This window comes from Schistocerca serialis, chromosome 8 (genome assembly GCF_023864345.2).
Source record: "Schistocerca serialis cubense isolate TAMUIC-IGC-003099 chromosome 8, iqSchSeri2.2, whole genome shotgun sequence".
NCBI classification, from domain to species: domain Eukaryota; kingdom Metazoa; phylum Arthropoda; class Insecta; order Orthoptera; family Acrididae; genus Schistocerca; species Schistocerca serialis.
Window position 1 is genome coordinate 50976325 of NC_064645.1, and position 14125 is coordinate 50990449.

At 46.3% G+C, this 14125-nt stretch overlaps 1 protein-coding gene across 1 annotated transcript in view; it reads left to right on the top strand.

Annotated features, from left to right (window-relative positions):
• The window catches only part of LOC126416590 (cardiomyopathy-associated protein 5-like), a 91193-nt gene that overhangs the window by 45731 nt on the left and 31337 nt on the right, over window positions 1-14125 (top strand). The window contains exon 3 of the mRNA XM_050084343.1: window positions 10366-10686. Within this exon, the coding sequence (XP_049940300.1) occupies window positions 10366-10686 (321 nt within the window). The remainder of the gene's footprint in view (window positions 1-10365; window positions 10687-14125) is intronic.

A 14125-nucleotide genomic window follows, 5' to 3' on the forward strand; every position in this document is an offset into this window, starting at 1 on the left:
CCTCAGAAATGAACGTTTGATGGTGGTCACTCAGATATTCTGCGATTTGTGCCCTATCACTCTTATTAAGCAAATATATTTTCCTTCCTTTCTTGGCATTTCTTATTACACTTGTAGTCATTGATGCAACCACTGACTTATGATCACTGATACCCTCTTCTACATTCACGGAGTCGAAAAGTTCCGGTCTATTTGTTGCTATGAGGTCTAAAACGTTAGCTTCACGAGTTGGTTCTCTAACTATCTGCTCGAAGTAATTCTCGGACAAGGCAGTCAGGATAATGTCACAAGAGTCTCTGTCCCTGGCTCCAGTTCTGATTGTGTGACTATCCCATTCTATACCTGGTAGATTGAAGTCTCCCCCTATTACAATAGTATGATCACGAAACTTTTTCACGACGTTCTGCAGGTTCTCTCTGAGGCGCTCAACAACTACGGTTGCTGATGCAGGTGGTCTATAGAAGCATCCGACTATCATATCTGACCCACCTTTGATACTTAACTTAACCCAGATTATTTCACATTCGCATTCGCTAATAACTTCACTGGATATTATTGAATTCTTTACTGCTATAAATACTCCTCCACCATTGGCGTTTATCCTATCCTTGCGGTATATATTCCATTCTGTGTCTAGGATTTCGTTACTGTTCACTTCCGATTTTAACCAACTTTCCGTTCCTAATACTATATGCGCACTATTTCCTTCAATAAGAGATACTAATTCAGGAACCTTGCCCTGGATACTCCTGCAGTTTACCAATATTACGTTAACTTTTCCTGTTTTTGGTCTCCGAGGACGGACATTCTTTATCAACGATGATAATGTCCTCTCTGGTAAGCCGTCAGGTATTTTATCGTTTCGCCCAAGGGGGGGTCCCTCTAACCTAAAAAACCCCCGTGTGCACGCCACACGTACTCTGCTACCCTAGTAGCTGCTTCTGGTGTGTAGTGCACGCCTGACCTGTCTAGGGGGGCCCTACAGTTCTCCACCCAATAACGGAGGTCGATGAATTTGCAACCATTATAGTCGCAGAGTCGTCTGAGCCTCTGGTTTAGACCCTCCACACGGCTCCAAACCAGAGGACCGCGATCGACTCTGGGCACTATGCTGCAGATATTAAGCTCAGCTTGCACTCCGCGTGCGATGCTGGTTGTCTTCACCAAATCAGCCAGCCGCCGGAAGGAACCAAGGATGGCCTCAGAACCCAAGCGGCAGGCGTCATTCGTTCCGACATGTGCTACTATCTGCAGCCGGTCACACCCAGTGCGTTCAATAGCTGCCGGAAGGGCCTCCTCCAGTCTCAGGAGGCATCTTGTCGGGCCTAGGGAGGGAATTCTCTAACCTAAAAAACCACATGTGCACTCCACAGGTACTCTGCTACCCTTGTAGCCGCTTCATGCGTGTAGTGCACACCTGACCTATTCAGGGGGACCCTACATTTGTCCACCCGATAGCAGAGGTCAAGAGTTTTGCACCCCAGATCTCCGCAGAATCGTCTGAGCCTCTGGTTTAAGCCTTCCACTCGGCTTCAAACCAGAGGACCGCGATCGGTTCTGGGAACGATACTACAAATACTTAGCTCAAATTCCACCCCGCAAGCGAGGCTTTTCGCCTTCACCAACTCCGCCAATCACCTGTATGAACTGAGGAAGACCTCTGAACCCAGACGGCAGGAGTCATTGGTGCCAATATGAGCAGCAATTTGCAGTCGGGTGCACCCAGTGCTCTCTATCGCCGCCGGCAGGGCCTCCTTCACATCTCGGATGAGACCCCCAGCAAGCAGACAGTGAACACTGGCCTTCTTCCCCGACCTTTCCGCTATTTCCCTAAGGGGCTCCATCACCTGCCTAACGTTGGAGCTCCCAATCACTAATAAACCCCTCCCCCCATGTGCCTGCTCGGACTTTGCTGAAGGAGTGGCCAGATGTCCACTCAGAGGCAGAGCGGGCGATGCCACATGGCCAGCCTCCACATTGACCCTCTGCCTCGTGCGCCGTGAACGCCGCTGAACCTGCTGCTCCCCTTGGGGAGAGGGTGGCCCAACTGCGCCTGGTACCCGCGGAGATGCCTCGACAGCAGGGACAGAGGGTGAAGCATGTAACACCTGCTACATCTCGTTCCATGGACGACATCACCATAGACATGTGACCTCAGATTTAGCACTGCAGTTGTGAAATCGCCCAGCTTCAGGACAGCATCCCTGTCTCCTCCAGCTGTGCATCAAGCCACCAGATATTCTCCTCACGGCGCGAATCCACCAGCTACACAAGCGACTGGCCAGAATGGACAGAAGGAATACTTTGCTGAAGACTTCATACATCCCTGCAGCCAACCAACATTTGAGTCTTCCTCTAACAGGAAAGGTTCGAAGAAGTCAAAGGCAAACAGTCTTCTCCTTCAGACTCTGATCCTCTTAGATGGTGTTGCCGAGTGATACTCCCGCCTGGCTGACCTTTGTGTCGTTAGTGTGACCACCCTCTTTTCAGCCTTGGACACCGCAGGTTGTCAGCAGGTGAATGCCAACGCTTCTGTAGACCTCATGGAGCCAGCAGCTCCTAACTGTGTGCTCTGTAGCAGCGAGTCCTCCAAGGCTGGCACTCGGCAGCAGCCCAGGTTACTACTAGTAATTTTCTCCTCCGCACGTCCGCTTTGAGCTATCTGATTTCTCCCGGCCCATTTTGACCTCCCAGAGGTCGGCATTCCATCTCATGGGGATTCATGCTACTCATACAGGATGACATTCATAGCCAACCCATCTCCCTGACTACATGCCTTCAGACTGTTGCAGTATGCCTTTTCCTGCCTCACTTCACTTTTTCCATTCATACTGTTCACATCTGTCTATCATTAGATATCCCCAGCTTACTGGACATCTGCCTCACCCCACTGTGCTCCTCAGTGATTTTAATGTGCACCACCTCCCTTTGGGTTTCTCCCAGAATCTGTAGAGGTGCCCTCTTGTTCGATATTCTCACTCACCTTAACCTCTTCTCCCTTAACACAAGAGCACCCACCTTCCTTTCAGACTCCATGCACACCTTTCCCTATTTGGACCTATCCTTCTGCACTATCCAGCTTACCTATAGTCTAGAGTGGTTCATTCTCTGACACATACTCAAGCGACCGCTTCCCATGCGCTATCCATTTGCTGACTCCTACCCTACCTACATACACACCCCAATGGCAGCTTTCTAAGGTCGACTATAGACATTACTCCTCGCTGGCGACCTTCGACGAACATTACCCCTGTTGCGATGACCAGGTGGAATATCGTACAGACGTTATCCTTACCGCAGCAGGATGCTACATTCCTCGCACCTCGTATTTAACACGCCATACTCCGATTCCTTGGCGGACTGTTGCGTGCCGCCACCCAAATTGCGTGCGAAAACATGCTCTCCGCCTTTTTTAACCATCATCCTAAGACGACAAAGTGCGTTCACTATTAACAGTTGCGTTTAGTGTAGTCGCATTCTTCGGGATAGCAAAGGATGCTATCTGGATTTCATATCTAGTTCTTTTAACAGTTGCACTCCATCTTCCTTCATGTTGGCCATTGGCCAAGCACTAAGATCTCTGTGGGACCAAGATCAATTTACCAATTTCCAGCCTGTCAGTAGCAGACGTCATTGTGGACCATATTGCTGTCTCCAAAACCTTGGGTCGCCATTTTGCGGAGATTTCGAGCGCCTTCCACTATCACCCTGCCTTCCTCCATCGGAAACGAGTGGAGGCGGCTCGGGCGATACCCTTCTCAGAACTGTTACAATGGCGCCTTCACTATGAGGGAGCTAGATTATGTTCCCATTTCATCCCAATCCTCAGCCCCAAATTCCAGATGATGCTAACATTCAGATGTTGCGGCACCTTTCTCTTGCGGGCAAGCTCTTCCTGCTTAATATGTATTAACACATCTGGGCAGAGGCCACATTTCCCAGACTGTGGCGTACTCATACTTAAGCCCGGTAAGGACAAACACCGTCCTTCTAGCTACCGCCCCACTTCTCCGACCGGCTGTGTTTATAATGTGATGAAACGTGTGATTCATGCCTGGCTGATCCGGTGACTCGAGCCTCGCAATTTACTAACGACTACACAGTGTGGATTTCGAGCGCGCCGTTCTGCAGTTGATCATCTGACCCTTTGTCCACCCATGTCGAGTGTTTTTCTGCCGAAATGCCATACTGGCCGTGGTTTTCGATTTGGAGAAATCCCAAGACAAGTGATGTAGTGCTGGTATCCTCCATACTCTTTACACTTGGAGCTTCTGGGGCAGCCTGCCCCATTTCCTTGAAAATGGTGTGCCTCAGGGTTCCGTCCTGAGTGTAGACCTCTTTGCCATCGCCATAACCTTATAATGGCCTGCCCCCCTCCAGCTATCTCCAGCTCCATTTTCGTTGATGATTTTGTCATATAATGCAGTTCTGCACGGACTAGTCCAAATGAGCTGCGTCTTCAGCCATGTGTCGAACCTCTAGACTCATAGAGAATCGAAAATGACTTTAGTTTTTCCACTGAAAAACCCGTTTTTATGAATTTCTGGTGGCGCAATAGGTTCTTCCATCGTCTTTACATCTTGGGGCCAGTTGTTCTTCCGTTTGTTGACACTACGGAATTTCTGGGGTTTATACTCGGTAGGAAACTTTCTTGATCTTCCGACGTGTCTTGCCTGGCAGCCCGCTGTACGCGGTTCCTCAATGGTACTTCCTGGGGTGCAGATCGAACCACCCTCTGCCGTTCGGACAATGTAATATAAAAATAAAATTAAATTAATAATTGAATATAATTGAATATAATCGAATATGATTGATTTGTTAAAATGTCTGCTTATTTTAACTGTTCTTGGCTATCGGACTGAGCTGACTTTGTAGTTGAAGCTGCAGGCGGTGGCGGACTACGGGTGCACCGATGCTTGTCATAATCACGAAAATCCTCTCCCTGTAATTTTACACACACACACACACACACACACACACACACACACACACACACACACACACACACACACACACACACACACACACACACACGCGATATCGTAATACTTCATACCTAAAATCGCACATCCTCATCGTCCTTCTACACACGAGATTCTGTGTCTGTCTAAAACAAAAATCTGTACAAAAAGTCTTCACTTGTCTTCACCTTACAACTTTGCTAATGCCTCTGTCCGATCGGTGTTCCATTTTCGTTTTGTTCTTAAATAAATATTAACTTTGTAGGCGTGCAGGTGGTCTTTCATCATATACTTACACAACCGGTCCACTGCTTCGAACTAGACTATAGGTGTTTCGTTTATGCATCTGCACGTCCGTCCCTCTTACGCCATGCCGATACTATGCAACATCGTGGTATGCTTGGTCACTTGCACCTTTTACACTAGCCCGGTGGAGAGTCCGTATGCAGAAGCTACCGAACTACCACGGTCCTGCTGCCGCGACTTTATCCTCAGCAGATATGTATGCCGTTTGTCATGCTTGGCTACCCATCCTATGCCTCCTACTTTGACCGCCGGTTAGGGGTGTGTCCGTCTTCTCTGTTACCCTGGAGTTCTTTCGGCTCTTACTTCGGCAGCTTAACTTGACGCCAGCTGTAATGTTCCTGGTGGGTGTGAACCCTCCATGACCTTGGCTTCGTGCGGTGGCCAGTGTTCACCTTGACTTTCATTCACTTACTAAAGACACTACTCCAGCATCGCTCTACCACCTTCAGTTTCACGACGTTCGCGATATCATCTTTGTGTACACTGATGGCTCTCTGGCATCAGTGTGAGGTGTGCCTTCGTCATTGGCTTCCAGAGCACTGCTCAGTATTTACAGCAGAGCGCTTCGCCCTGCATCATGCCACGCAGTACACCTGACGTCACAGGATTTTCCATTGCGTCACCTGCTCACACTCGTGGTGCCCTTCATAGCCTCCTTGTGCAGTACACCGTCCATCTCTTAGGGGCAATGGGTCTGGGAAAGCTGTCACCTTCTCCCTGTTGATGGAACCACTGTGATGTTTATGTGGGTTCCTGGTCAATTCGGTCTGACAGGAAAGGAGGCCGGTGACGCTGCTACAAAGGCTGCAGTCGTCGTACCTCAGCCCGATACTTCTTACATTCCCTCCGATGATCTGTCTGTCAGCAGGTGGCGTTATTTTGACATCACCACTGGTCTTCCCTTCAATATAACAAGCTCTGGGTTATTAAGCTCCTCCCAGCGGCTTGGACAAACTCCTCTGTGTCCTCTAGCCGCGAGATCATGTTAACTAGCTTGCATATGGGGGCACTGCCTCTTCAGCCATCGCCATTTTGTAAGTGGTGGTCTCCCACCACTTTGTCCACATTGGGCTCAACTTTAGCCTGCCCGCCATTTCCTGACGAAATGCCTTTTTTTTAACCGCTTACGATCCCATTTGTTTTTGCCGGCTGAGTTATCGGTCGTTTCAGCGAAAGATGCACCGTCTGTCGACGGCGTTTTTATGTCGTAGACATATAGCGAAGGCCATTTAATTTTTAGTTCTGGGCCTCCGTTTTTGTCTACGGCGTATTTTATAGACCTTTCTCCACGTCCCTGTTTTTAGCTGTCTCCTCTTCCGTTGATTGGAATTGGCGTGTAGTCGTTTTTAACTCTTCTGCCTTCGTGTTCTACAGCTTTGACCTGGGCACGAATGACTCTAGTTTTTTTTTTGCGCCCTAAAAGAAAACACAGTCCGCCACACATACCAGATAAGAAGCTAATTAATATTGCGTTGTCGTGCAGTTCTGACCTATATTTTCGATATAAAGTCTCTACCCCATCGGCAAATCAGTTTTAAAAAATTTGCAGACTTTGTACAGGACAGACAAGTAAGCGACCAAATAAAATCATGCTAAAAGACCTTTACATACAAAGTTGTCTTACATCCTCAGCAACAAACGCGCAAAAGGTCGGTATAACTACGGGAATGGTGAAACTTGGTACCTAGGTCATTCATGTGTGGCTTGAATTAATGCGCGCATATGTATATATATATCACTGTGCTCGCGTAGCCTGTTCATGTTTACAAACTGCAACATCTGCTATACGTTTTACTCGAAGACCATAGAACCATGGGCGATTCCCAAAGGTACTTCTGACTGAAAAGCGAGCGAGTCTGACACCTGCAGTCAAAGGATCTGGCGGTAATATTTCCATAAAATCAGACTAAGAGCAGCCGACCAGTTGCAAAGGATAAAGTAATCTTTACCTAGGTTTCAATAGATATAAAACTATCTTCTTCAGAAGACGGCAGTATTATAACAACATGAAGTCTTCTGAAGAAGATAGATTTATATCTATTGAAACCTAGGTAAAGATTACTTTATCCTTTGCAACTGGTCGGCTGCTCTTAGTCTGATTTACGTGGAACCATTGCTGTAGCGCAGCTATGTTTAAAGTACTGGATTTCCGTAAAAAGTCATCCCCTAATACAATTCTTTGTCTGAGAAGTAAAATATCAATTTTCATAAATTAGCTTTATAAGTTTTCTAATACAATATTTTCTTAAAATTTCTCATCCCCTATTTCATTGACAGTATTCAACCCCAAAAAACAATGAAGCTCCTATTTTTTATTTACAAGCGAAAAGTCTAACTGAAATTTTCATAATTTAGCTTTAAAAATGCTTTCATAATAAAATGTTAGCATAAAAAGGTTCATCCTATATTTCACCCCCTTATGGGGATGAATTACTAAAGACGCTGACGAACTTTTATTTGTAATCCAGAAATCGCCCTAATTTTCGTAAAGGTACCTCCAAAAATAATTCTATACTTAGTCAGTGATTTATGTTTCAAAAATGTTGTAAGAAAGATTTATTTCTGACTAAGAAATCAAATAGCAGTTTTCGTAGATCTAGCTTGAAGCCTTAATAGCGATATTAAAAAAAATTCTCATCCCCTGTTTTATCCCCATAGTGATGGAATTTAAAAAAATCCCTTGTTAAATTATGCCTACAGTAAAAGACCACCACCACCATATCCAAATTTTGACTTCCTTTCCTTAGTGGTTTAAACTTTGTGATCAGGAGTTAGTCAGGACACTCTTCTACTGAGTGTACACTAAGCAAATGTCAAGGTAGACAGAAGCAGTAAAATTCACTTCCAATTATTAGATTTTAAGAAATGCAGCTGCATCGCAGTCTGACATAATAAACATAGAGAAAACAATTTTTATAGTAGCTGATGGTAGTTGTTTATGGCACTATCCACAAAATATTTTTCGTAATTTATTTCGTGTGCCACCCTGTTACCAACATATTATGAAACCTGGTACTTTATGGAATTACTAGGCAAGGTACAGAATACCAAGGATCAGCAGTGGATAAAATGCACCATAAATAATGCTTTGCCTGATCATTTCATAGAATGCCTGTTGTTTTTAGGGGGAAGTATGAGAGAAAGGTAATGAAAATATTTTAACAGTTAAACGGTCTCCCAGACGTCATTGTTGTAACAGCTAGTCCACTTATTTTAGAGTTCGGTTGTCAGTGTCAGTTTCGGTAAAATGTAGTTTTATACTTTCCCCTATGCCCATTTGCCGTTTTATAAGACGCGTAGCAATATTAGACGGTTCCTAGAAAAATATAAAATCACACGCCTTGTGAAAAAGTTATAGGCATTCTGTAAGGGATGGTCGGAAATAGTCTGAAGAGACTGTAAGGATGTTGCAGGATACATTGTGTTGAGAAACAATTTAAAAAAGAAATATGTTGCTCCATTGTGTTGAGAAATAATTTAAAAAATATGTTGCTCCATTTTGGAGGTAATGATTGAAGCGAACAATCGGACAGTTGTGTCGCCACACTTGGTGGTAGATCAGTTTCCAAAACCTGAAGAACAGCGATACAAAAATTGGACATGGGGCGGTAGTCAGGATTCAACCCAAGCGAAAGGCTGAGCAGTCTCGTGCGTTGTCAACCGCGCCATGAGAAATGACACAAACTTCATAGGCGGGGCGCTTGAATTAGTGCACTCAATTGCCTGACTCTATAACTTAGATCCTATTTAACCCGAGACCTGCGTGATGATGTATCCAATACTTTTCTTCAGATCTCAGCATAAATTACCCTGCAACACTCTTGTAAGCTTCTCACACTCCGACTGTCCCGTATATTTCCTGGTCGTAGATACAATTCGACACTTTGCCAGTATGTTGTGGTGGTCTTCAGTCCTGAGACAGGTTTGATGCAACTCTCCATGCTACCCTATCCAGTGCAAGTTTCTTCATCTCCCAGTACCTACAGCAACCTGCATCCTTCTGAATCTGCTTAGTGTATTCATCTCTTGGTCTCCCTCTACGATTTTTACCCTCCACGCTGCCCTCTCTCAATGCTAAATTTGTGATCCCTTGATGCCTTAGAACATGTCCTACCAACCGGTCCCTTCTTCTGATCAAGTTGTGCCACAAACTTTTCTCCCCAATTCTATTCAATACCTCATTAGTTATGTGATCTACCAATCTAATATTCAGCATTCTTCTGTAGCACCACATTTCGAAAGCTTCTATTCTCTTCTTGTCTAAACTATTAATCGTCCATGTGTCACTGCCATACATGGCTACACTCCATACAATTACTTTCAGAAACGACTTCCTGACACTTAAATCTATACTCGATGTTAACAAATTTCTCTTCAGCAACGCTTTCCTTGCCATTGCCTGTCTACATTTTATATCCTCTACTTCGACCATCATCAGTTATTTTGTTCCCCAAATAGCAAAACTCCTTTACTACTTTAAGTGTCTCATTTCCTAATCTAATTCCCTCAGCATCACCCAACTTAATTCGACTACATTCCATTATCCTCGTTTTGCTTTTGTTGATGTTCATCTTATATCCTCCCTTAAAGACACTATCCATTCCGTTCAACCGCTCTTCCAAGTGCCTTGCTGTCTCTGACAGAATTACAATGTCAACGGCGAACCTCAAAGCTTTTATTTCTTCTCCATGGATTTTAATACCTACTCAGAATTTTTCTTTTGTTTCCTTTACTGCTTGCTCAATATACAGATTGAATAACACAGGGGAGAGGCTACAACCCTGTCTCACTCCCTTCCCAACCGCTGCTTCCCTTTCGTCTCCCTAAACTCTTATAACTGCCATCTGGTTTCTGTACAAATTGTAAATAGACTTTCGCTCCCTGTATTTTATGCCTGCCAGCTTTAGAATTTGAAAGAGTATTTCAGTCAACATTGTCAAAAGCTTTCTCTGTCTACAAATGCTAGAATCGTAGATTTGCCTTTCCTTAATCTTTCTTCTAAGATAAGTTGTAAGGTCAGTATTGCCTTAAGTGTTCCAATATTTCTAAGGAATCCAAACTGATCTTTTGCCAGTAATGGACGTCGTATTCTGCACAGGGCCCACGCTGCGGGGAGTCGGTTGCTGCACGCAGTGAAGATGCGCCTCGTGCAGAGCGGGCGCGCGCCGCTGGAGAGGCAGGCGTCCACCCCGGAGAGCTGCTCCAGCCTAGCCAGCGAGGAACAAGAGGTCACCGAAGACGACGCCAGCTCGCGGGACATGTCGGTCCAGGAGGAGTCCTCGGGTGACACGCGCGACGTGAGGGGGCAGTTGGGGGAGCTGATGCTCAAACCAGCCGCGCTGACTGTGGCGGTGTCGGTGGATGAAGCGATGCCGGAGGCGATGTCCCCCAGTGCTAGCAGCGACGTCTGGGCAGACAGGTGGGTCCAGTGGTCGACACGGGCTGTGCATCGGCCAGCGTGTTGGCGGAAGGGGGGCGGGGGTTCTGCAGGTCGTGGTGTAGTGGCTGCCTTAACTGCCTCTGGATCGCAGGGTCTCCGGTTTCGATTCCTGGCTGGGTTGGGGATTTTCTCTGCCTGGTCACTGATTGTGTTGTCCTCATCATTTCATGCTCCTCCTCCTTGACAGTGACTAAGTTGATCTGTGTAAAAATTGGACTGTGTAAAAATTGGGACTTTGTACAGGCGCTGATGACTGCACAGTTGAGCGCCACATAATCCCATCATGTCTGGGATGCTTTTTGAAATGTTTTCTCCATTTTCAGTAGCCTGATATCAGAATAATTCCTCCACTGTTTCGTTCATTTTTTCTTTCTTCGTTCTCATTTCCCTATCCTTCCTCCGCTTCGGCGTTTGAGGTTCCTCTTTTGCTTCTTCCTCCCTGTGCACTCCTGAAGGCCAGCCTATGCGTCTGAGGCGTAACAGGTGACTGGGTAACACGTAATTCCCAGCCCCAGGTTTGTATGTACCCTTCAGTATAGACCAGGCCGAAGGAGAGGTGATTGCCCGAGTTGTTAGCTTCCCAAATTGCCAGTTTTTCCCTCTGTCAGGTGTTCGGGAGGTGTGGCCTGAGATGTGAAGTCACCCAAGGCGGGTGCGGGGGCTCCAGTTGGAAGGAGCGCCATCGGAGATGCTGGCTATCGTGGGGATTTTCTCGCAATCAACGAAACGTAAACGGAATGAGGCTAAAGAATCAAAGATCCTCCCAGCTATGCCTTGGTTCTTCGTGGTTCCACGTACTGAAGACGGTCAGTCCTTTTCTATGATAAATCCTTTTATTATTCAGAAAGATGTTGATGAAATTGCCGGCCCTGTGCAATCCTCTTCCCCTTCACACCAGTGGCACTTTGCTTTTGGATACTACTGATTCTCAAGCACAAGTGCTTGCAGCATCTCTCCTCAACAGGTTCGTGTCGAGGTCCATCTGACACTGAATTCTTCACACACTGTTATTAACGGTAGGCTGCTCGATGGTCTGAGGCAGAAATACCAATCTCTGATCAGGGTGTCATTGCAGACGATCCAGTGATGAAAATAGTAGATGCATCCTCAGTGCTGATACGCACTCTTTTTGAGTTTGATAGAGTAGTCCTTCCTCAAAGATCAAAGCAGGCTATCAATTTAGCATGGTGCGACCATACATTCTAAACATAATGCACTTCTACCAGTGTCATTATTACAACCACACTCGAATGTCCTATCGACACCCTGGCCTATTATGTAATCTGTTCTAGGATGCTCAAGAGAGCAATGCTCAGCCTCCTCCCTGCTGCATCAATTGCGATAGTGACCATGCAGCAACCCTCAGAGACCATCCTGTGTATCTAGACATAAGTGTACTGTCCAGGGGATTTGGGTGCAAATATAAGTGCCTTACCCTGTTACTCAAAATTTGCTGGCTAGTCGAAATCCATGCATTTTACCATCTGGCACTTAAAATACTGTCCTTGCTACCTTTCGATCCATAAAGGAGATGACCACGCAGACATGCGACCTCAAATGCAGCACCATGGTTGTAAAATCGCCCAATGTCACAGCAGCATCGCCATCTCCTCCTTCAGCAGGCTGGAAAGAACGGAACGAATACCGCTGTGAAGGCTTCCTATGTCCCTCCAGTCAACGAACGTCTGAATCATCTGCCAACCACAAAGCCCCCCCCCAATAAAAAGTCTCCTCCTTTGCCGACTCAGGTCATCTTCAATGGTGTTGCAACATGATACCCTCATCCAGCCTACCTCCACGTCGGTGGTGCTCACTGTCAATCGTTTTTCTGTCCTGCACTCTGCAGACAGAGGGAGAATGCCAGTGCCTCTGTAGATATCGTGAAGCGGAATCTTCCAGCTTCTGCACCCTATACCAGTGTCTTCGAAGGCTGGCACTCGACAGCCATCTAGATGACACACCTTCATTTTTTCCCTCCTCCCCTTTCCTCATCATGACTCCTCCAATGGTACAATTGTGGCTATAGATCCAACAAGGACGGATTATGGTTACTCTTGAGATTGCAGTGTCCACTTGGTCTTTGCTTCCAGGAACCAAAATTGTCCCCCCATGACCGCTTTGAACTCTGGCATTCCTTCCTGTCTGATTTGACCGTCTACCTGGAGGATAGCATTCCATCTCATGTAGCAGGCATCCTATTCATCTGGGATAACGCTCATAGTCACACCATCTCCCTGAACAACCAGCTGCAAGGTGTTCCAGTCCATATTTTTCTTCCTCAGTTTTTCCCTTTGTACTGTTTAACATTCGTATGTCATTAGGTGTCACCAGGGCAGACTTCTCCAGTTTATTGGGCAACTCTCACCCTTTCTCGCTGCTCAGTGACTTTAATGCATACCATCCCTTTGGGGCTCTCCCAGAACTCTGCCAGAGAGGTGCCTTCTTGTGTGAGCTCAACTCAACCTCATCTGCCTTAACATTGGAGCACCCACATTTCCTTCAGACTCCACGCACAACTATTTCTCTATCGACCTCTCCCTCTGCACTGTCCAGCTTATGCGTCGTCTCGAGTGGTCCATTCTCTCTGAGACATAATCGAGCCACCATTTCCCATGTGCTATCTATTTGCTGTCTCCTACCCTACCGATGTGCAAACCCAAATGGATACCTTCTAAGGCTGACTGGAGACTCTACTCCTCCCTGACTACCTTCGACGAACGGCATTTCTCAAGTTGTTGACCAGGTGGAGTAACTTACTAATGTTATCCTTACAGCCGCAGAACGTTCCCTCCCTCACACTTCATCCTTAGCATGCTGTGGTCCCGGTCCCTTGGCGGACTGAGCCGTGCCAAGGCGTAATTCGCATGTGAAGTGATCTTCGCGTTTTTAAGTCATCTTAAGATAGAAAACTGTATTCGTTATAAGCAGTTGCATGCTCAGTGTTGTCGCAGAATTTCCTTTAGTAGTTCTTTTAACAGTTCCACTCCATCTTCCGTCATGTGTGCCAACTTCAGCTAGCTTTCTGGGGCAATGGTCCAATCGCCAGTTTCTGAACTGACTGCAGCAGATGTCATAGTGGACCCTATTCATATCTCCAATATCTTGAGCCGCTATTTTGTGGAGATTCAGAGCTCCACCCACTATCACCCTACCTTCCTCCATCGGAAACGAGTGGAGGCGTCTCTGGCGATACCCTTCTCTTCTCAGACTGGTGAGTGCTACAATGCCACCTTTACTATGATGGAGCTATATCGTGCTCTGACTTCATCCCAGTCCTCTGCCCCCAGGGTCGTACGATGTTCATATTCAAATGTTGCAACACCTTTCTCTTGCATGCAAGCACTTTCTCCTTCATAAATAAAATAGCGTCCAGGTAGAGAACACGTTTCCCAGATACTGGTGTGAAGCCACTGTCATA